General features: G+C 48.0%; 1 protein-coding gene and 1 long non-coding RNA gene across 12 annotated transcripts in view; one reads left to right on the forward strand and one right to left on the reverse strand.

Annotated features, from left to right (window-relative positions):
- The window catches only part of ENOX1 (ecto-NOX disulfide-thiol exchanger 1), a 551124-nt gene that overhangs the window by 486972 nt on the left and 42039 nt on the right, over positions 1 to 22113 (forward strand). For all 10 annotated transcript variants that reach the window (XM_025478196.3, XM_025478197.3, XM_035704332.2 and 7 more), the window contains 2 exons: positions 1871 to 1978; positions 6216 to 6272. In XM_025478196.3, coding sequence (XP_025333981.1) covers positions 1871 to 1978; positions 6216 to 6272 — 165 coding nt within the window. The remainder of the gene's footprint in view (positions 1 to 1870; positions 1979 to 6215; positions 6273 to 22113) is intronic.
- The window catches only part of LOC112678845 (uncharacterized), a 48670-nt gene continuing 45453 nt past the window's right edge, over positions 18897 to 22113 (reverse strand). Inside the window, exons 9-11 of one of the 2 annotated variants that reach the window (XR_003147910.3) lie at positions 20952 to 21108; positions 20306 to 20393; positions 18897 to 19157 (exon numbers count right to left, since the gene is read on the reverse strand). This is a non-coding gene — a long non-coding RNA (uncharacterized LOC112678845). The remainder of the gene's footprint in view (positions 19158 to 20305; positions 20394 to 20951; positions 21109 to 22113) is intronic. The other variant, XR_007404838.1, reaches the window with a different exon arrangement.

Consider the following 22113-nt stretch of genomic DNA (forward strand, 5'->3'; position numbering starts at 1 on the left):
TGAGCCCCCCGGGCTGCCCAATTTGGCTTATTTTTAAAGGCAGTTTACGGATTGGATCTGAAACCTGCCCACTATGCTATCCCATGGGAGTCCCAGCATCAGGAACCCCCCCGACACTCTCCGGGAGCTGCTGGGGGGCTGGGCAGAGGCACTCCCTGCTCTTCGGAAGCAGTCATTTTAGGAACTTGTCATGGTGCCCAAGTACTGCACTGGCTCCCTGGTTTCTGTACCTCAATCCACTGATGCGCTTACAGCACTAGGGGAGCCGGGGGGGGGGGGGGCGTGTATCCCCTGCGTGTGATTCTCACGTGTGCAGGCACTGCGTTTTTAGGAAACGGCAAGGAAATCATTGTTTATGCCAGGAGTGTGGTGGGGGAGATCCAAAGTAGGTCCCTAAATCTAAATCCAGGGCCAGAGGAGGGAACAGAACCAGCAAGCCCCAGGGAAAGCGCAATGTGTTTTTCTGAGTGCTGCGTACTCCCCACAATATACCCCCCTAAGTTTTGGGGGGGTGGTTTGGGGGGGTTTAAGATTTTATTTATTTATTCATGAGACACACACACACACACACACACACACACACACAGGCAGAGGCAGAGGGAGAAGCAGGGCCCCATGCAAGGAGCCTGATGCGGGACTCGATCCCGGGTCTCCAGGATCACACCCTGGGCTAAAGGCAGGCGCTGAACCTCTGAGTCACTCCCAGACTAGGTTTTAAAGGTTTAACTTCATCCTCCCAGCTGGTGGGTTGACGCATGGGCCCTCCGGCGCCAGCGTTTGCTGGGGCCTTGCTAGTGAGGCCTGGCCAGGCGGCTGTGCGGCCAGCTTGCCCAGGCCCCAGAGAAGCGGCCTGGACGTGGGACACAAGCCACCTGCTCTGTGGCGGGAACGTGCAAAGGTTCTGTGTCATCAGCGTGGCGCTCTCGAGTGGCTGACACCCAGCAGGGCCGCAGGGACTCGGGCAGGCGGGGTCAGCCTCACCCTGAGCTGCAGTGGCCAGGGCACGGGAAGCTCAAGGCAAGGCTTACAAAAATCCCTTCAGTGGCCCTGCTTAAAAATAGCAGTGCAGGCCATAGCTTAGTGTTTTGACAGCTTATATCAGCAGTTTTCTCGGCTGATATATTGATTGCAGTTTGGACTTCAGTCCTGCTGATCTAATAAAACATCACCGTCATAACAGAGAGAGTAAAAGGATCCTTTGTGGTCCGAGCCACCTGGGGAAGTAGCTTTGCAGAGCTACTCCTACCGTAAGGCTGGCTTTCCCGTCTTAACGCAAAACGATGCGGCCTTGGCCAGGTTGACTAATCACATCGAGCTTGTCTTTTCTTTTATTTTTTTGTTTAAGTTCTTTAGCTACCAAACATGTTGTCTGTTGACATTATTCTGCATATATAGATTTTTTTACAAATATGCATTTGTTTGAAGGGATAGGATGGGGCGTCTTCACAAGTACCTACCACCAGGGCACCTGGGTGGCTCAGAGGGTGAGCATCGGCCTTTGGCTCAGGGCGTGACCCCGGAGTCCTGGGATCGAGTTCCGCATCGGGCTCCCTGCAGGGAGCCTGCTTCTCCCTCTGCCTGTGTCTCTGCCTCTCTCTGTGTGTCTCTTATGAATAAACACACACACACACACCTAGCACAAACTTGTTCTTGTGCCGTGGGGTCCCAACAGCCTAGTAACAGGTCAGAACCTGCTAAGTGATTGGGGGTCGCGGGGGCAGGGGGGGCAGGCAAAGGTTCACTGCTGAAGTCCGGATGGAGCTGCTAAGACACGCGAGAACCTTCTCATGTGTTTGAATGGATCTTTCTAAGATCCTGCAGTCACCTGGCCTTCCCATCCCACTTACCTTACGTTTTCTCCCGTTGACAGCAATTGCTGACCATCCAGGAGGAGTTAAACAACAAAAAGTCAGAACTGGAACAAGCCAAGGAAGAGCAGTCGCACACGCAGGCGTTGCTCAAAGTCCTCCAGGAACAAGTAAGTGAAAGCAGTAGCTCCGGCCTGGGCAGCACCCCCAGCCCTGACACGCACACACGCACACACGCGCCTGCAGCCCGCCTGCCGTGCGCCCAGCCCGTTCCCTCTCACATCTCCCGCAGCCCCGCTCCATGGGATTCGTCGGCCCTGCTCACTCCCAACCCCCACCCGAGCCTGCCCCAGCGACACATGAAAGTTTATTCCAAACGACAAATGAATTTTGATGAGGTTTTAAGGTATTGGAGATGCAGATGTATTTCCGAGGCAGCAGCTGGGTTCCTCTGAAGTGTGATGCGTTTGGCCCCCCACCTCCCCCCCACCCAGGCCACTCACGCAGGCATATGAGTAAGAACGGCTGCTCCACGGGGACGTTCAAAGGAAAAAAAAAAAATCTTCCCCATGCATCAGGGCACTTATCTGACCACACTGAGCAACAAACCTTTTATATGAAGTTTGTAAATCTGACCGTTTCATCCTGGCTTTCTTTGATACTGAAGTGTGGCCTGACATTGATAAGTGGATTTGAAAGTATTGTCTTACAGCAGGTAAGATGGATTGCTCGGCGGTGGAGAGAAACCTAAGCCTGGTGTCTACACAGGAGAGCTCTTGAAATGCTTTCCTATTACCGGCCTGCCCCTGCTGCCAACAGGGTCACGGATGGTAATTGGGAGGGGGAGAAACAACCCCCCCCAAAAAAAATCACATACAGTAACCCCAACCCTTAGGGGTAATCAAATTTAGCTTGTTTTACATTTTTTCACCCGCGGGGGCTTACGAGAAGGCTTGTTCGTACAGTAGAAATAACTTCAAAAGTGCTATTTCTACGAGCACGACGTTGGGAGGCCACAGGCAGCTGTGTGCTCAGTCACTTGACGAGTGGTGTTTAGATTTTCGTGGCTTGGGAGCAGGAAAATAAGGTCTCAGTTCCTCGCCCCTAAAAAGCGTTAAGTGACTTACTGGCAAGTGAAAAGGGAAGATGTTGGCTACTTCGGAGGCTTTGGAGGAAGATGCTGCAGGAGCCCAGGGATGATAGGCCCAGTACAGCTTCAGTGATACAGACTGAGCTGGAATCTGTAGGGTTTGGGGGGGAAACTCGTTCTAACTCAGACTGTGCCGTGACTAGCATCTCTAGGAGGCCCCACATCACTGCAGTGGCTTTCCTCCTCTACCTTCTCGAGACTTCCAGAAGACTAGGCCTGAGGTGGTCCACGTTTGCTCCTGATCGGACACAGCTCCAAGCTTTGCTCTTCTGTCCTGTGCCCAGTGCCACCGCCTCCTGGATTTGCTGGGCCGGGGAGGGGAGGGTTTCTCCTCTCTCCACACGACTCGAGTCCTTTCTGCATGTTGTCTCTTTCGACATCATGCTGTCGCATGTGTGACAGACAACAGCACAGGGAGAACGTGACTTTTACCTGCCCAGATGGACTCGCTTTATCGCGGCCGTCCAGACCCAAACCTGCAGTGCCCCTGGGCCATGCCTGTATCTTGATTTAAAGTCCAAACCCCAGTCCCAAAAACAGATTCCGGGTTTTGCAAGAAGCAGCAGGACATTCCTGTTCTGGGTTCTTGGGGAGTGAAAAGCGCACACACCGGCAGCAGTGAAACAGCCCAATCTCTGCTACTTAAAAAAAAGAAAAAAAAATGGGGAGCATGAGAGAAGACCCAAAACAACTAACTAAAACCATTAAGGAAGTAGAAAATATGACTTGGAAGGCCTCATGTTTAAGTCTGCTGGGCCGACTTTAACGGGGTGGCTCTTTTCAAAGACATCAATCAGTACGTTCCTGCGAGGCCAGTGACACGCTGCGACCGGGTGCATGTGGCTGCATGTTGCCGGCACCAGGCTGTTTCCCCAAGAGCCCCGAGCCAGGTGCCCCTGTCATCCTTGCGGTTGGGAGCACACAGGGGACACATTCATTCCATCTCCTTGGCAGCCAAGCACCCACACCCGGACCTACATTTGAAAATGCACCTCTATCCCTCCAGGAGCGTTGCCCCGGGGAGGCTTTCTTGGGACTGGTGTAGGGTCACTACATGGTGTAAATGCTTTCTGGGCGCCTGCATAGACAGGGCCTAGACGGATAGCATCACTCCAGGAGAACGTGACTGCACGCGCCTAGAGCCTTGCTATCCTGCACACACACACACACACACACACACACACACACACACACACACATGCACACGGGAGAAGATACACCTGGTACTTTGCTTTTCAAAATGATGCCATTTTATGGGAATTCTAGAAAGGAAGATGAGGTCAGGAGGACAGACCCTTACCATCAGTAGGCCCTGCTCCATCCCGTCAGGGGAGACAGGATTATTCCCCAGGCTCTCCAGAAGATTCCCAGCCTTCCCTGTTTGCTAGGATGAGGCTTCCCCAGCCCCTTCAGGCCCCACCGGCTCCTGATTTCACCCCTTTCCCAAAGGTGGCGGCATCTGACATCTGGAGCTTGTGCACAAGCCCGGGTGTCATCAGATGAGACCTGGTCCTCTGCTGGGGCGGGGGGAGGACGGGCAGAGGCCAGGGAGGGCCCAGCCTGCAGGTGGCAGAGGGAGGAGGGAGCGGCAGCCTGGGGCAGGAGGAGACGGGGGGATCAGTCCCGGTGGATGGGGGGGCACGAGGGGAGCCGGTGGGCAGCATCCAGAGCCAGGGCGACGTGGAGTGGCGCAATGGAATGTGCTTGGGGGGGGGGTGAACCCGGGAAAGTGGCACCGGCCCCCCCAACACGGTCCCTTCCTCCCACAGCAAAATAGCAAAGCCTCGCCTGCTGAGGCCGCTCTATGTCCCCAGGAGCACGGGCTGCGGGACCTAAGGGGGCGGAGAGGGTTGAAGAGCTAAAAAGGAGGAGCACCTTGGAGAAGAAGGAAGAGTTGACCTTCAGCCAGGAGCGCACGGCGGGTTTCGTTAGGTGCCCCTGCGCCCTCCGATCACGGCCGGTGTCGCCCGCGCTGCGCTGGCCGCTTTCTGTTCGTGCCGGTGACCCGCTGTGTTTGCTGTGTGCAGAAACATCAGGGGGCAGCCCTGAAGACCGGGGGGCAGAGTTGTTTTTTCCTATAAGTGGCAGTGACGTGGAAATGAGCCAAGGAGCCCCTGGCCCCACAGCTCAGCTGCCCCAGCCTCAGTTTCTTCACGTTACCCCTCCTGGGGCGAAGCTCCCCTCTGGGCCTGGAGAGCCCCCGACTTCCTCGCAGAGAACCAGACACCGCCTCAGAAACAAGCCACAAAGTAGCTTTCCTGCCAACACGTCCTGATAACCAGGCCCAATACTCCTGCTCAGACACCTTGTCAGCATACGTGCATTTATTTTCTTTCTTTCCACCTTGAAGCATTTATTTCCTGCCACTGAATACTTTATGCACAGCACAAAAAAAAAAAAAAAAAAGATGATAATGAAGATGCTGCTTCTGAAGCATTCATAAGCCAGGAAGAAATACTGGCAAGCAGCTACGAGGTCTGCTCCCCGCTTTGCCCCTGCTCTCTGCTTCCAAGCGCCTTCCTTGAGCCCGGCAAGGATAAAATGCCAATTAAAGGTTCCCAGAAACCTCCTGATAACTGATCACTCCTAAGCCTGCTGCAAGAGAGTAAAGAGAGTTGAGTTTTCAAATGTTCACCGCTAAAAATCTCATTTGAGAAATAGCTTTTCTTCTAATGCCTCAGTGACCAAGGAAATGTCTTTCCAACTCTTCCTTTACAAAAAGAAGAAAATCGTTTTCCTTTTTTTTTTTTTAGACCCCCAGAAACAATGCCAGTCATTCAAATAAGTTCTCAAGGAGGACATGTACAAGTAGCACTGCGGCGTGTTAAAACAACCGAAAATGCATCATTTCATTAGTATAACATCATTTAGTATAACATCATTTAGCTGGTGGCAACTTGCAAACACTGCAGGGTTGAAATTAATAGCAATACAACTAGGAAATGAAATCATTTATTATTCTTAAGAACCAATTTTATACATTTTATGCCTATGGAACTGCTTTCTAATCTTATTATTTAAAAAATAATGACCAAGACCCATTTATATTTTTTTTTACCAGCCATCAGGTTTCATAAAATATTGGTCTCAAACCGGTTTCAATAAGACTCGTTAGAATTATGTGCTCCATCTGTTTTTTTCTCTTGGAAGCTTTATAAAGTGCAACCTCAAGATGAATCTGAATTAACAGGATGATATATACGTAACAGATATGCTTTGCTTACTCATTTGGGTTTTTTTTTTCTTGAAATTTGCAGTTAAAAGGCACCAAGGAATTGGTCGAGACCAACGGCCACAGCCACGAGGACACAAATGTAGGTACCACCAACCTGATACTTGCTCTTGTTGCTTGATGTTGGTTGAATGCCCACAGGTATGTGGCACTTTAGGTAGGACTCCAAGGGAATCCGAAGCCCTGCCTCCCAGTGGCTACGATAACTATGAATGGTTTGGCAGTAAAATATGGTAGACAGGCACTGCCACGGTCGGCGTAGACTACCAAACGTCAATTTCGAGGTACTCGAGCTCGTGTCTATTGGAAAAATTCTCATCTCAATGAATTTCTTTGAGCCCTTTCTATTTTCAAAGCTATCCAGTAATGATAGGTTGGGAGGGCAGATGGAACGAGACCAAAGAGGGCAAGAAGTTGTATATCACGTGCATATTTATTAGGTCTGCTTGTCATTGGCGATGGTATGAGATGATTGCTATGCTGGAGAGGGTTCAGAGCGAACCCCTTGTCTCAGAAAAGCCCTTGAACGTGTTGCCTCTCTAGTGCCGACCTGGAACCGTAGCATGGTGCGCTCCATCCTCTCGATACAAGACCCCAGTGAGCACCCAGACTTCCTCTGTCAGGAGTCCTCACATGCCCAGTTGCCCCAAATCAGCCAAGTGCTCTCTTTGCCTGGGAAGTTCCTCAGTCCTAGGTGGAAGATTATGGCACGCAGATCATTGTCCCTCCCTCCATTGGGTGGTTTTGCTCTTGTCTTTTAAAAACTCTCTCTGGTGTCTGTATGTGTTTGATTATCCTCATCACAGAAAATGCTTACTAAGCAGTTCTTTTCACGTAACACAGAATCAGACATGGTAATGAGCGCCTGATTAAGCCAGAGCTAGGAGAAATTACACACTTCGTGTTCACTCTTGTTTTAATTATAGACTGAGGAAAGCCTGACATCCAAAGGACCCCCCCCAAAAAATCCCTCTTAATAACTACTGTTCCTACCGAACAGATATTTAATGTCTGACATTTATTGAGAACCTACTGTGTACGTGGAGCGCCACTAAGGGCCGGCAGTGGGGGTGGTTACCAAGAAGCCCAAGGCTTGCTGTCTGCCCTCAAAGAACTTAAAGCTGAGCTGAGGAATAAGGGGACACACGGGTGACATACCAGATGTGATAAGTATACAGGAAGGTGAGGCAGCTGAGACCCGATGTAGTTTGAAATCTGGACTCTGCGACTCACTAACCGTGTCAGCTGGCGACAGGCTAGCCCTTCTGAGCTTCATTGTCCTGTTCGTACAACAGATGGCAAAGCCGACCGCAAAAATGTGTCCTGCTGTTGTAATGAGCTAAGGAAGGCATGGGGGAACCTTAAGGTGGTGGTATTATGGTTTCTTTGTGGTGGATAATTAAGAATAGCTTCCCAGGGGGACGCCTGGGGAGGTCAGTCAGCTTGGTGTCTGCCTTCAGCTCAGGTCATGACCCCGGGGCCCTGGGATCGAGTCCCTTATCGGGCTCCCTGCTCAGCGGGGAGCCTGCTTCTCCCTCTCCCTCTGCTGCTCCCCCTGCTTGTGCGCGCTCTCTCTCTCTCTCTCTCTGTCAAATAAACAAAATCTTGGGGAAAAAAAAAAGAATGACTTCCTGGATCTGTGGGATTTGGGTTGGCTCTGAAGAATGGAAAGGAGTCCGTCCCTCTGTGACTTCTAAGGAAGCCACCATCAAATCCAATAAGCCAGACGAAATGGCAGTATGCCTCAGTTTCCTGGTCTGTAACATGGGGATGGCGTTACCTACCTTTCTTTCCGTAAGGCTTATGGTGAGAAGCAAATGAATGGATGTGGAATTACCTTGTGACTGTGAGGCCCCGAGCAGAATGTTGTTATGATTCTGAGCTCATCTGTTGGTTGAATTAAACCGACAATGCGTGTGAAGGTAGGCCTAACGCGACGTCTAGTCCCTAGGCTCTCATTTTGAGAAATGTCAAAAGGCATTCACTATTAAACGAGAAAAAAAAAAAATGAAAGATCACCTCTGAGGCCTTTTGTCCTTTTCTGGAGGAAAGTTTTTAGCTTTGAAAAATTCTTCTCTGGAGTCCAGGATGTGGGCTTTGTAATCAACTGAAGAAATGACCGTTGAGACGTAGGGTTTGGGCCCAGCAGGAGGGAGGAGCTGCACCGTGGCCAGGGGTGGATGAGATATTTGTGGAAGATCGAGCCCAGCCACACTTGCTGGTCACCGCAGGTGGCCACCCCTCTCCCTGGCACCAAGGCCAGACTAGTCTTTGTAATCCCTGCCTGTTCTTTCAGGGGTTTCCCAGTAGGTGGGTTCCCCACTTGTCTTTCTCTTTTCTGACTGTAATGTCATCTCCTTTGGGCAGTTTCCCTACTACCTTCACTGGGGTGATGTGAATGAAAAGAAACCAAAACTAGTTATTTTGGCCACCTGTGAGAAGCTCTTGCACTGGTATCCTGTGAAGATATTTTTAAATGTCTGCAATGAAGTCTGTGTCTCATCTCAAGTTTCCATCAGCTCCGTGGTGCTAGAAGGAATCAAGGCTTTCAAACCAGACTGAGGGGTTTGGAGCGCATTCGATCCCTGAATAGCCATGTGACCGGGGCCAGTTATTTGACATTTTTGAACTTTACCTTCCCCAACCCTAAGCGTGCTCAGGGGAACCATGGACATAAGCATCTGGCTCAGACCACACACTCAACATGCCAATTCCCTCTCTTCATATAACAACATACATAGTATATTTAATATACTATGAATTTTGACAGGATGGATGTTAATGCAGATCACGATAGGTTTAAAGCCTCTGGCCCAAGAAAAAAATAGAAAAATAAAGCCCCTGGCCCATGTTATTGACGATGACATAGATTTTTTTTTTTTACTATAATTATTCACATGGGCAGAAATCTTATGGGTTATTATTTATCAATAACAATTATACAGGACTGGTCCTGGCTTCGCTTTTTTTAATATATATTTAAATATCTATTTAAGTTTAAAAATAATTTTCATGGCACCAATGATTTTATGCTAACTATACATACTGCATATATAGAAAAAAGTACATTGCTTTGAAGGAAAATGTAACTTAGAATTTTTGGCACACAAAAGGTTAACAACTATACTAAGAAATTCACATTTGCAGGTAGTTTACCTTCTACTGCTTAAAGATGCAGTACACTATTCTTTAGTAAGAGTTTCATTTCCTCTGATGGATGAAGCTATGGAAACCGTTTTTTTTTTTCCTACAGTGAGATTAAACTAATTTTGAGAGAAAAATCATATTTTTCTTGTGATATTCTTGGATATTCTTGTAAGAATTGACAAGTGCTTTTTAGAGACAGTAACATTTTACTGAAAAAGAAGTAACTGTCCAAAACTGGAAAAATATGGGAAAAAAATACAGAGGGTAAAGAAAAATAACTTGGTATCTCATTACTCATGATAACCACTATTAATATTTAATTTTAGTTCTTTCCAGTCATATGCATATATATAACCAGAGGGGAAAAACCCATAAATAAATATTATCATGTTGTCTTCAGTTTTGTACCTTTTTGATTTCTCATTATTTCCTATTTTTCTTGTCACCCAATGTTCCTCAAAGACGTGACTCTTAATGGCTGTGTAACGTAGATATGAAATAATTGAACTGCAGACCTATGTGTTAGGTGTTTAACTTCCCATTTTTTTTTACTATTATGAATAATGCTGTAATTAACGTGCCTGTAAATCTTGTTCTGCATCTTTCATATTTGTTTCTGGGGGATACTGTATATTAATGGCCGTATCATGAAGTCTGGCAGGGAGCTTCAGACTCACAGAATCATTGAGCCTTTAGAATGTGCTGGGGCAGGTGCACACTTATGGTACCCACTAGTAGTCCTGAAGGGACCCATAAAAAAATATGTGTCGTCTTGCAATTTACTGACTGCAGTGCTTCGGCCCCAAGAGTTGTTGGGCTTATGGGAGGTTGACCACACCCAGATCTGGTCTGTTGCTATTACTTTTCTACTGTTTTTTACATTTTGTTGAGCAATGACAGTCTCTGATCGACAACACTTTTTCTGGTATTCCCGAGGTCCCCAAACCGAGGCACCTTACAAAGCCTACCCCGTCCCCTATCATAAGATCTGCAAGCTCCCACTCATGAGAAAGGTTTTCTGAGGTCTGATTTGAAGCCATCAGAGCCAACAACTGAGATCACCCGCAAAGGCCTTGCTCTCCAAGAGTACAGCACTTACTGATTTTAAATAGGTTTTTTCCTTCTGTTTGGAACCGGACGCATTAATGACAGCCGGGCAGTCCCAGCCTTTTAACTGTACCCGAGTTTACAACAAGCCTTTATCGCAGTTCACTTAGAGATTTCAGTTATTCCAGACCCAATTCCCTTTCCTAAAAAAGCAAACTATGAGTTTTCTCTTTGTCTCTGTCTCTGAGCTATCACCTAATCTCCCAAACTGCTAAACTAGCCTGGTCCCTAGTAATTATGCAGAACAGATACCAGAATTTGAAAAAAAAAAAAAAAAAAAAAAGATCATCCATCCTTGTCTTGCATCTCTTTTGATGGCCTCCCTCCCAGAGCTATCCCCACCTCTGATCTTTATGTGTGGATGGAAGGGAGGAGATGCAAGAAATGTAGGAAGAAGTTGGAGGAATCAAGTAAAGTGGCAGCTGGAGCCTGCAGCGTAGAAACCATTGGGCCGCAAAGTTTTCCATGACTTTCCACTGCTACCACCCTCGCATCTGCTATACGAGACCCGCACACACCGGGGTCAGAGAAATCCTTTGCAACCTGTAAAGAGGCCTAATTCCCGACATGGAAGGTACCACTGAGCAGCCCAACCCCCTCCCCACCCAGCAGTCAAACAAAAGCACAGAAGAGAAAAGACTTTACAGGTTGTCAGGCTGGCTCTATAAGAACATAAACCCTGGGGTGGTCTTTAAATCCATTGGAGTAGGGGATCCCTGGGTGGCTCAGCGGTTTAGTGCCTGCCTTTGGCCCAGGGCATGATCCTGGAGACCCGGGATCGAGTCCCACGTCAGGCTCCCTGCACGGAGCCTGCTTCTCCCTCCTCCTGTGTCTCTGCCTCTCTCTCTCTCTCTCTCTCTCTCTCTCTCTCTCAAATAAATAAATAAATAAATAAATAAATAAATAAAAATAAACTTCTAAAAAAATAAATAAATCTGTCGGAGTAAAGAAGTTAGGAGCGGAGGGACAACTTGCCCCCTGCTCTTGCCGCCCCCACCACCCGCCCCCGACCTGGAACTGGAAGGAGAGAGACCAGACAGAAAGGCCTGGCTCTTGCCAAGCCTCACCCCACAGGCTCGGTGGGGGCAGCACGAGCCCAAGCTGGGAGCAGGTTGGGGGACACTCCCCATACTACAGCTCCTCCCTCCCTGGGTACTGTGTCCCATCGTGTCCTGTATGGACCACAGAGCCCTGGCTTTGTCCCACCCAGTCAAGCAGTCCTTGGGGGGGTAGGGTGCAGGCGGCGCAATGTGGGGGTCTGGAACAGACCTGGGCACCAAGTGGCCTGGCCTCCATCCTGGCCCTGCCCCTCACTGTCCAGGGGACCTTGAGTGATACCTGCACCCTTGCGCCAACATTTTTTGACTTCTAAAATGAAGGCAGTAGGGACCCCTGGGTGGCTCAGTGCTTGAGCACCTGCCTTCGGCCCGGGGCGTGACCCTGGAGACCCAGGATTGAGTCTTGCATCAGGCTCCCTGCATGGGGCCTGCTCCCTCCCTCTGCCTGTGTCTCTGCCCCTCTCTCTCGGTCTCTCATGAATAAATAAAACCTTTTAAAAATAAAAATAAATAAATAAAATGAAGGTAATAATCACACCTGCCTCGCAGGGTCACTGTGAGCAGGGCCTAGCGGCGAGGTGGTGTGATGACCCCGGCCTTCCACATGCTGGGGGCTGCGCTAGTGGATAATGCCGAGACCCTGAGCCTGTGCCCCACCCCCCTTACCAACTTGTCCTGTCTCCTTCCATCCAGGCTCACTCTCCACCATCAAGTTAGTGTCACAGCAGGCATCACGGGCCTGAGGTGACTGACTTGCGTGTTTCCAGTAACTCTGGAGAGGAGTCCTTTACCGGAAGGACTGGCTCCATGGAGAGGAGAGTCTCATAGGAATGGGATGTGATAGGTAGATACATAGGGAGCTTTGGGATGCCTGAAAAGCTCAACTGGAAGACCAGCAGCCACTTTGTCTCTCTTCATGGACCCACATATGTAGGTCCCCGAGGTCACCCTTGCTCGGCAGCTGTTCAAAATCCAGAAGGTGGGCTTGTCATGGATGCAAGTTTCCCTTACCCTGTAATACATCATCGCTCTCCTCCCGTACTAAATGCTGACGTCGACAACTTGGCCTCCTCCTCAAATTACAGCTCCTATAGCACCACTGCATTTCTCCGGCTGATGCTCCCTCCCCCAGCCTCTGTCCCTACCACCCCCCTCACACCCTCCTGCCACCACTCAGCTGCCCTACCACGTTTGCTGCTGGGAGTTAACCACATGTTCTGCTAGTACCATGAAATCCCTAATTCCATCTTAAAAAAACAAAACAAAACAAAAAAACAACCCTACACATCCCAACCCTGTACCCTTGAAAAGGACCAATGCCCGGAAGAGGCCCTGTACCACCTTCGGGCTCACTCAGAGCCCCAGGGAAGGACAGGAGGGAGCTGCTATCAAAAACAGGCTGGCTGCATGGTCAGTGCTTTCGCGTCCAGGAAACCCTCGAGAAGTTTTTGTAGCAGGCTCCTCACTGCCAACCGACAGTGTGTTTCCTCGGCTGGCGCTGGGAGCTGTCGTTCTGTCCTTTGTGTTGGGATAGGAGTCGACTCGGTCGTAGCTGTTTTGCCATCAGTAGATTTGGGGCAGATGGCAGGATGAGCACGTTAGTCTAATAAAGCTGACGGGTTGGGTTGAGAGAAGTGGAAACACCTTCTTCCCCCAGGCCAGGTCGGAGAAGACGAGGCAAGAGAGCCCTAAGTCTCAGCTCTGTGTGACATGGTCTGACACAGACAAGGATACCTATAGCCAAAGCCACGATGCAAAGCAGAAGTCTCTGATTTGGGAGACCCGATGTACTTTCCCCCAAAAAGCTGTACGATCCTACCTGATGTGGAAGCAAAAGCAATCATGTAAAATGGAAAAACAGGCAACATACAGATCCAATATACGTACATATGGATGTTTCTTATTTTAAAAGCTCTATTTCGTTTTTGTGGGAAATTTGGAAAATGCAGAGAAATATAAAGAAAACCACCTGCCATCTCGCCACTCAGAAATGAGTGTTTCCACCTCTTCAAATGTCCCTTGTCTTTGCGTGCACATGCATACATTTTTACCACACTTGAAGCATATCATGTGGGAAGTTTTACAGTCTCCACTTTTCTCCTTATAAATCAGTAGCTTTTCCCCCATGTTCTTAAGTACTTTTTAATATGACTTTTAATGACCGCCTAATACTTCATGCCACAGATGTGCTCTTGTTTATGTAATCAGTTCCTGCCATGGGACTTCAAAATATTTGTTTTTGCTGTCACAGGCAGTATGCAGTGAGTATTCTCTAACAATTCTCTAACAATTCATCTACCATGTTAGCACTCTTTTTTAAAAAAAGATTTTTATTTATTTATTCATAAGAGACAGAGAGGCGGAGACATAGGCAGAGGAAGAAGCAGGCTCCTCGCAGGGAACCCGATGTGGGATTCGATCCCGGGACCCCAGGATCATGACCTGAGCCGAAGGCAGGCACTGAACCGCTGAGCCACCCAAGTGCCCCCGTTTTAGCACTTTTTAAACATGGAAGATTTCCATTTGATCCGGACTTAGGGATGGTGAGAGATCCACGGATTCTTTAAAAATGTTCAAGCTCAACACCTTCGTGGTAAGTGGCGAAATGCACAGCCAATAATAATGTTTGGTGGTTACCACATAGAGAGGATGCTGAGTCCCTTAACAGAAGGAAAACAACTCCCAAGAATGTTTGCATCCTGAAGAGAGAGGCAGACTGTATAGACTTCATAAATAATTTAGAAAAATAATACCAAGACGTGTTATTTGGGGTTTTGTGCTATGAGCTGAAGGTCAGACTTCTTGGTGGTCGGAGGGTCTCTGGGTGGACCCCAGACCCAGGCTCACAGAAGCAGGCCTCCCCCACCCCCCTGAGGCTTGTCCACCCTCTGGAGAAAAACGCATGAGACTGAGAAGAGGGATCAATCAAAAACAAAATGAGTCCGAACCTCAAATAGAAAATTATTTCTTTCTAGTGTGGCCAAGACACCTGTAAGCCCCAGACCGTTAACAGCAGATGCACGTAAGCATACACAGACATGGCTTGAGTGCAAGCAGCATCATTTTAAAGTCAAGTAAACCCAGAGAGCTTCATCACAGTTCGGCAGCTTAGGGCTACCCGAGATGCTGATGATCAAAAACGAAGAGGAAGAAAGTTGGAGAACGTTTGTGGGAAAAGCCAGGGGTCCAAAAGGTGGGCAGAAGCAGAGGTTGGTTCTGATGCCTCGGGAAGAGCATAAGGGAGAGCCTGGGGAGCCTCCTTTGCTCAAACAACTTCGGTTCCTGCTGGCACAGCAGCAAGGTCAGGGGTCTGAAAAGAGCGGGGGACGCACCAGGGACTCGTCGGTGGGTAAAGGCCCCCCGAGTCCTGTGTTACCCGGGAGCCCCAAGGCTCCTGATCCTATTGCTGGAATACGGCACGTCCTTCGGGGACTCCCACACTCCTGGTGGGGCCGTGGGCGCAGGAGACCAGGCAGGGGAGAGGTGTGGGGTGCAGCAGCCAGGGTGGGGGCCAGCTCCCCTCTGTGATGCTGACCGCCCCCAGGGCTCCCCGGCCCCCCGGGGGGGGTCCCGTAAGGCTGTGAAGGGCAGCCGGTCCCCTGTGGCGCACACACCGCGCATCCCCGGGCCTCCTCCATCGAAGTGCCACATAACTCACCGGACTGTGGCATTTCTTTGGGGAAACATGTAGGCGGATGACAAAGAAGAAAAGTGGGTGGAAAGAGGGGGAGAAGGGGCAGGGAAGACCGCGACAGGGAGTTTTCCTCTTCTGTCACCTGCTGCTGCCCCCCAGCACCTGTGGATCGACCCCGGCTGGGCCCGAGGGGGGCCCTTCGCGGTCACACGCACCCCTGCCAGCACCAGGGTGTGGCTGTGGCCGCACAGATCTGCACGCTTCTGAAAACGTCATCCAAAGAGAAGGTCCTTGAATGTGGAACAAAAAGCTCAGAGGTTCATCTGCAAATAAAATACTGGTGGGTTTCCTGGAGGTGACTACAGAAAAATTTGGACTTGGAAAGAAGTGGGTTCGAACTCCCACAGTCAGGCGAAGTGTGTTGTCGCCCCTCAACCTCCAAACTCTCCCCGGCCTTGATGGCAATGCCTCTCTCTATTCCCTTCCTCCGTCCCTAGGGCCCGACAGGTGGGAATCCACGGGCTGTGAGGCCACGCTGGCCAGGTGTGCCCCACGTCCCCATCTCGGCCCCTGCACGCGGCCAGGGGGCCACCTCAGGGCACCAGAGGACCTGTTCGTAGCCACCTGTACCTGCACATCATATTCAAACTTCCGAGCAGGCCGCAACCCCCACCCTTTGGGCGTTAGCTCTAACCCAGGGTGCCAGAGAGTCTCAGAATTTCAGCAGAGCAAACCCCCTCCGCGTGTTCCTAACCCCGGCAGAGCGCAGGTGGAAGTGGGGAGGAGGGTGCCCACAGGAAGAGACCCTCGGGGGTCAGGTTCATTACAGAGAGACCCGGGGGACTTCTGCTGAAGGAACAAGCGAGTAGTTCTGAGCCGTACAGGTGGCCGAGCCACGGAGGTCTTTGCCCGTCGCCCGCCCAGGCGGCAGGTGCTTGTCAACATGCCCAGTCACCTGGAGACTCGTGAGCAGCGCCTTATCAGGTATATGGCAGCCGTTCTCCAAAAACTCTGCAGGTTCCCCTGAAAAGACTCACCAGCCTTGGAACACTTAATGTTTTGTTTTGTTTTTTTTTTTCAGATCTCTGTTCATTTGATTTTTTTTTTTCAAGAAAATCCTATAAGCCTCAGCCTTCCCAGCCCTGAAATTGCCCTTGTAGGGGAGATTTGTGGCTGCGATGCTCAGCATCACCGTCATTTTTATTGTTATGTCAGCTTCCCCCATGAGATTAGAGTGCCTTTCTTTGTCTGGACAATTTCCAGACTGTTCAATGTATACTGATGAGCGACTTTTTGCCTGCCATGCAAATGCCACCTGTTTTTAAGCCTAGGTCAGTTCCTGTTTCTCAGGGCCTTATCCTAAGATCAGCCCAAATCAATTAGCACCTTCCCCATATTTCCAAGGTATTTCTCAGCATTCCAGACATTCTGAACAACCCGGTTATGATAGGCCTATGGCCTCAACTCAGGCATAAGCGCCTCAATGGCAGGTGATGTGTGTATGCCTTACAGAACCCATCATAATCACGAGCCTGTGTTGGTGGGTATATTTGTAGGTACACTTAAAAATTAATGACTGATGATTTAATTGACATAGAATTTCTAGCAGCCTAGGACAGCTCTGTGAATCTGCTCAGCCTGGTTAGGCGAGAGATGCAATGCACATACTTCCTTGTGTACATTCTCAGCAGGTGATCTTCAAGGTGAACATACTCCATTCCGCTTCACTGTAAGATGTGTCCTGGAGGGATGGCTGGGTGGCTCAGTGGGTTAAACATCTGACTCTTGATTTCAGCTCAGGTCCTGATCTCAGGGTTGTGAGGTCGAGCCCTGCATCAGGCTCCCTGCTCAGTGTGGAGTCTACTTGAGGTTCTCTCTCTCTCTCCCTCTGGCCCTCCCCCTGCTCATGTGTGCTAAGTAAATAAATTGTTTATTTTTTTTAAATGTTCAGTATATATGAATAGACTTTTTTTAAATTTTTATTTATGATAGTCACAGAGAGAGAGAGAGAGAGAGAGAGAGGCAGAGACACAGGCAGAGGGAGAAGCAGGCTCCATGCACCGGGAGCCCGACGTGGGATTCGATCCCAGGTCTCCAGGATCGCGCCCTGGGCCAAAGGCAGGCGCCAAACCACTGCGCCACTCAGGAATCCCGATTAATTTGTTTAAAAAAGATGTGTACACGCATCTTGTAGATTGAGAAAGTTAGAGCTGAGATGGTCGGTATCACCTCACCTAACTTTTCTTTTATGGATTTTAATTTGGTACGTGTTTTCTTGCCTGAATGTTGCATGCCTGTGACTCTTACATTCTGGAAGGCAGTGTTTCTCAAACTTCAGCAAGCAACAAAATCGAATGGAGAGCTGCTTAAAACACAAATCGCTGGGCTCCAACCTAGAGTTTCAGATTGGATTAAATCTGGGCTGGAGCCTGCAAACCTGCATTTCTCACAAGCTCCCACATGATGCCCAACTCCACTTTGCATAACTGCCACCTGCTTTCCACCCTCATCCAGGTCAAATGCAGCACTGGGCTTCCATAGCACCCAAGGCCAACCCCCGTCATGGCTTATATCACACTGTATTTTGCTGTCTTTTACATGCCTGCCATCCCCTGGACACTTAACATTCTTTGAGAGTAGGAACTACTATTATTCATCTGTGAATCTTGTCTAGCACAAAGCCCACCACATAGTCGATGCTCAAGAAATATTTGATGAATGTAAGAAAGGTGGAGGCCCAATAAATTCCAATCAAACTGTGCTGAACTGAGGTGTCTAGGGACTTTATTTAGTCCAAATGTTGAACTCTTCTGCCATTCGACACCCCCCCCCCAAAAAAAAAGACTGTACGAGGAGTAATTTAAGAAAGCACGTCCAGACCACAGACTCAGAGCTAGCCTTGTCCGTACACATCTGGGTGCTGGGCCATGTGATGTTGCAGGCACAGTGCTGCATAGGGACCGTTTGCCATCAAAACCCCATTGCTGTCCCCAAGGGGGACATGGCCCACCAAGGAGATGACGTGTGCCAAAAAAGGGAAATCAGCAAAGACTGGCTCTCAGTAAGGAAGCTCTCGTCCTGGGGCAGGACGAGGGGCTTGAATGAAGTGGAGAAGTTGTGATTCCCTGAGAGGTGACTCAGCCAGAAGGCAGTACAGACTCCTAGCTCCAGAGTCTGCCTGCGGGGCTCCTGTCTTAGAGCCGCTACTTTCCAGGTATCTGAACTTAGGAAGCTACTCACCTTATTTGTGCCTCGATGTCTTCATCTGTAAACAGGAATAACAGTAGTACCAGCATCTGGCATCTACCAAGTATTTGGCAAGGGCTAAATATTAGTATTCCCATCATGACCATTATTCATATTATTTTTTATCCAGAGAACTTCCTACTGTACACGCACCGTGCACCAGCAATCAAGACACTTAGTCCTTGGAATATCTCTCATGTTGCATATGCAAGAACACAGAGGAGGGAACTAGACTCTGGTGTGTTGGGAGGGGAGACTGTTGAATGTTTACTGAGATCTCAGAGTGTGCCTGGCCAACCTTGTGAAATTTGATTTTCCTTTAATAATAATTAAATGTCTTTTTCATTTATCAGATTGCATCCCATCTATTCTCATGACCTAATTTACCACTATAAAGGTCAAAAAAAAACCCTCTGAATTTTAATATTATCATTAGTAACGTAAACTCCAGCAGGTGAAAATTATGATAGTGGGTGCTTTGTAGCGGAGAAAAATAAGAAACGTCACACTGAGAAATGGACTGGGAAAATAACATGCCAAGAGCACCATAATACAATTAATCTTTACCAGCAATAGAGTCAGTATCATACAAGATAAATCAAACCAACTAATTCTGGATGCACATACATACATTTAAAAGTAGTTCACTTTAGTTTCTTCTGTTTGCTGCTCTGTTTTTATTGGTTAAGGAGATTTTTCATGTCAGTACTTCTGCAGGCTATGAAGGGTATACACTTGCGTAGGTAGAGCCATGTGGGTTCCATTTTTTTATGTCCTGAAGAGAAACACACAGCTGTGTTTGAGATCGAATGTGTTTGGTAACATCTACAAATGGCATATAGGATAACTAAAAATACTACGACATACGCTTTAAATAATGAATGGAATTATTTGAATACAAAGGAATTTTTTCTCTCACTTTTAGACCATTTGTATTTAATATGACTGTCACAAGACTACGCCAAAAGAAAGTCATTCGTCTGCCAGCTTGAGAGCACAGTTTAAGCATGGTGTGAACTGTCATAGCCGTAATTAAGTTATGATCCAGGCAGCCGTGATGCTCTTACTATTTAATGGGAAACATTACAAAATTGGAATTAGTCTTCCCTGTCAAAGTCCTGTTCTCTTTTAAAAGTACATGTGGTAAAATCCCTATTTTTCAAATAAGAACCAAAGCAATAATAATATACATGTGTATAGGTGTGTATATTATTATGTTCTATATACGCGGGAAGGAGGGTTCTACATAAAATATAAAAGACAAATAACTGAAAGTTAAGAGTGCTTCCACCTGGATAGGCAAGTTTCAGTTAATATCTATTTTCTTTTTATATTTTATGATTTTTCTACACTGAAAAAATATATTACATTTTGTAATGAGAAAACCAAGAAAGGCTCTTACTAAGAATTAAAGTGAACTGGAGAACGGTCTTAAATTTTGGAAAGGAAAGGAAAAGAACAGAGTTATAAGCTTAGAATGGGCTCCGCAAAAGCTAATATTTAAATTAAAAACATATTGAAAGCATTAATAATGGATAAATTTTTACCGTCTTCAACCTAAGATAATAAAAAAGTGATTTTACTTGAAAAGGATGCTTCAGCAAATGCATTTAGGAACCGAAAGAATGCAGAACAGCCAAAGCTTTTTATGCTGGCTTTTTCACTGTCCACTGTATACACTCCTCACGGTCTTCTTGTAAATCACTCCAGGCCAAGGGTCCTGACCAAACCCTATGACCGCCACTCAGTCTCACGTGTGATTATCCTCTCTGTGTAGCAACAGACCCATTTGATTGATTTAATTCAACAAATATTACTGAGAGTCTACTATTTAGTCTTTCAAAAATGTTGGGTACAGATGTGCTACTTGCAGGGGACTCTGCTGGGTACCGAGGACGCCATCCTGTGTAGACAAATGCTTACTGGTATAGCCATCCCACAAAGTCCAGGCAACTCTTGAGGTGACAGGGAGCACTGGTGACACTTCTGGGATGACAGGTGGGCGGTGGGGCTGTGCAGGAGGGAGAGAGACAGAAGATGGGCTGGAAGGTCATTCCCAGCCCAGCCACCCTCCTGAGCTCGTGCACCATATTCCCCCTGCCTTTGAAAGACCCCACACCTGGCATTTCTAAATTATTGGAGCCTGCACTTCCCCTTCTCTGTGCTCTCTGATTCTAGTATCATTGTCCTGCTAGTCATCCAGATTTGATTTGTTTAAAAAAATTTTTGAGGTCTCCTCTTTGTTTTTTACACACAGAATCTGTCCATTCTTTCTTTAGAATGGCTTTTGTGTCCCCCCCACCACCACTTTTCTCTCTTTTCCTGCCACCTCACTGGCTCTGCCTTATGATCACGTAGCTGGGGTGCAGCTGGAGCTCCATCATGGGTCCCCCTGCCTGAGCCTCTTCACCTGTTAGCCAGCCATTCCTGCATGGGGCCCACACTTGGTCTTAGGGAGCGCTGCTCTGACCTTGCCCCCTGCCCCCTACATCTTCCAAACCAGGAGAGCATGTGTGCTGTATCTTCTTCTCTACTGGCCCTGGCACTCCGCCTTTGAAATTATTCCTACCTGTTACACAGGCCATGGGTACAAGCCACACTTGTCCAAAGGAAGTCGGTCACCATCTAACCAGAGCAGGCAGCCAGGCCCTGTCCCTGCTAACGCTGTTCCTCGGCCAGTCCCCTGCTGGCTTTCTACCTTGCTCCTCTTTGCCTTAATGCCTGTGCTGAAAAAAAAAAAAAATGCCTGTGCTGGCTCTGAATGCATGAGGACAGTAGGCAGCCCTCAGAAGAGGATTTGATCCCCATGCTCAACAGGCATTTTTTAATTGACAAGGATCATAATAGGTGCCAGGAAGGCATTCAAGAGAGGCAGCCTAGCACTGTAGTTAAGACTCTGGAGTGAGACTGCGTTGGTTCAAACATGGCATCTGCTTCTTACTAGTTGTGTGACCTGAAGCAAGTCATTAGTCTCTGTATGCCTCACTTTCCTCAGCTGTAAAATGGGAATGCAGTATTACCTCATTGGGCTGTTAAAAGGATTAAATGAGTTCATATTCATAAAGTTCTTTATAATGCTACTTATACATAGAGATGCCTGGGTGGCTCAATGGTTGAACATCTGCCTTCAGCCCACGTTGTGATCCCAGGGTCCTGGGATTGAGTCCTGCATCTGACTCCCTATGGGGAACCTGCTTTTCCCTCTGCCTGTGTCTCTGCCTCTCTCTCTCTGTCTCTCTCATGAATAAATAAACAAAATCTTTTTTAAAAATACTACTTGCACATACTAAGCACTATCTAAGTATTTAATAAATAAACAAAACCAAGAATAATCTGAAAAGGCTACCAAGAGAACTACTGTGTCTGGATGCCTCTGGCACCTAAACAGTATCTTCTATAATCACTAAAACACCACACTGTATCTAGTCAGTCCTGAGAATAATGAAAGTGAATTATGATGATAAAAATGATGGTACAATATATTCCCTGAAGGTCATGGTTTTCAAAAGCATGGTCTCACATAGGACATTTGGCCTTCACGACAACCTTGGGTTCTTTAGCCATGTTTTACCTAAGAGAAAGCTAAGTTGACCCTAAAGTTAACATAAATAATGGTGACAGAAAGAGAATAAGGGTTCCATTGGCCACGCTGCCTCACTGGCTTGGAAATGGTGACTACCCTAAAGGAGTCTGTGGTTTTGCTGAAGAAACAAACACAGATGACTCAGTTC

Source organism: Canis lupus, chromosome 22 (assembly GCF_003254725.2).
Source record: "Canis lupus dingo isolate Sandy chromosome 22, ASM325472v2, whole genome shotgun sequence".
NCBI lineage: Eukaryota > Metazoa > Chordata > Mammalia > Carnivora > Canidae > Canis > Canis lupus.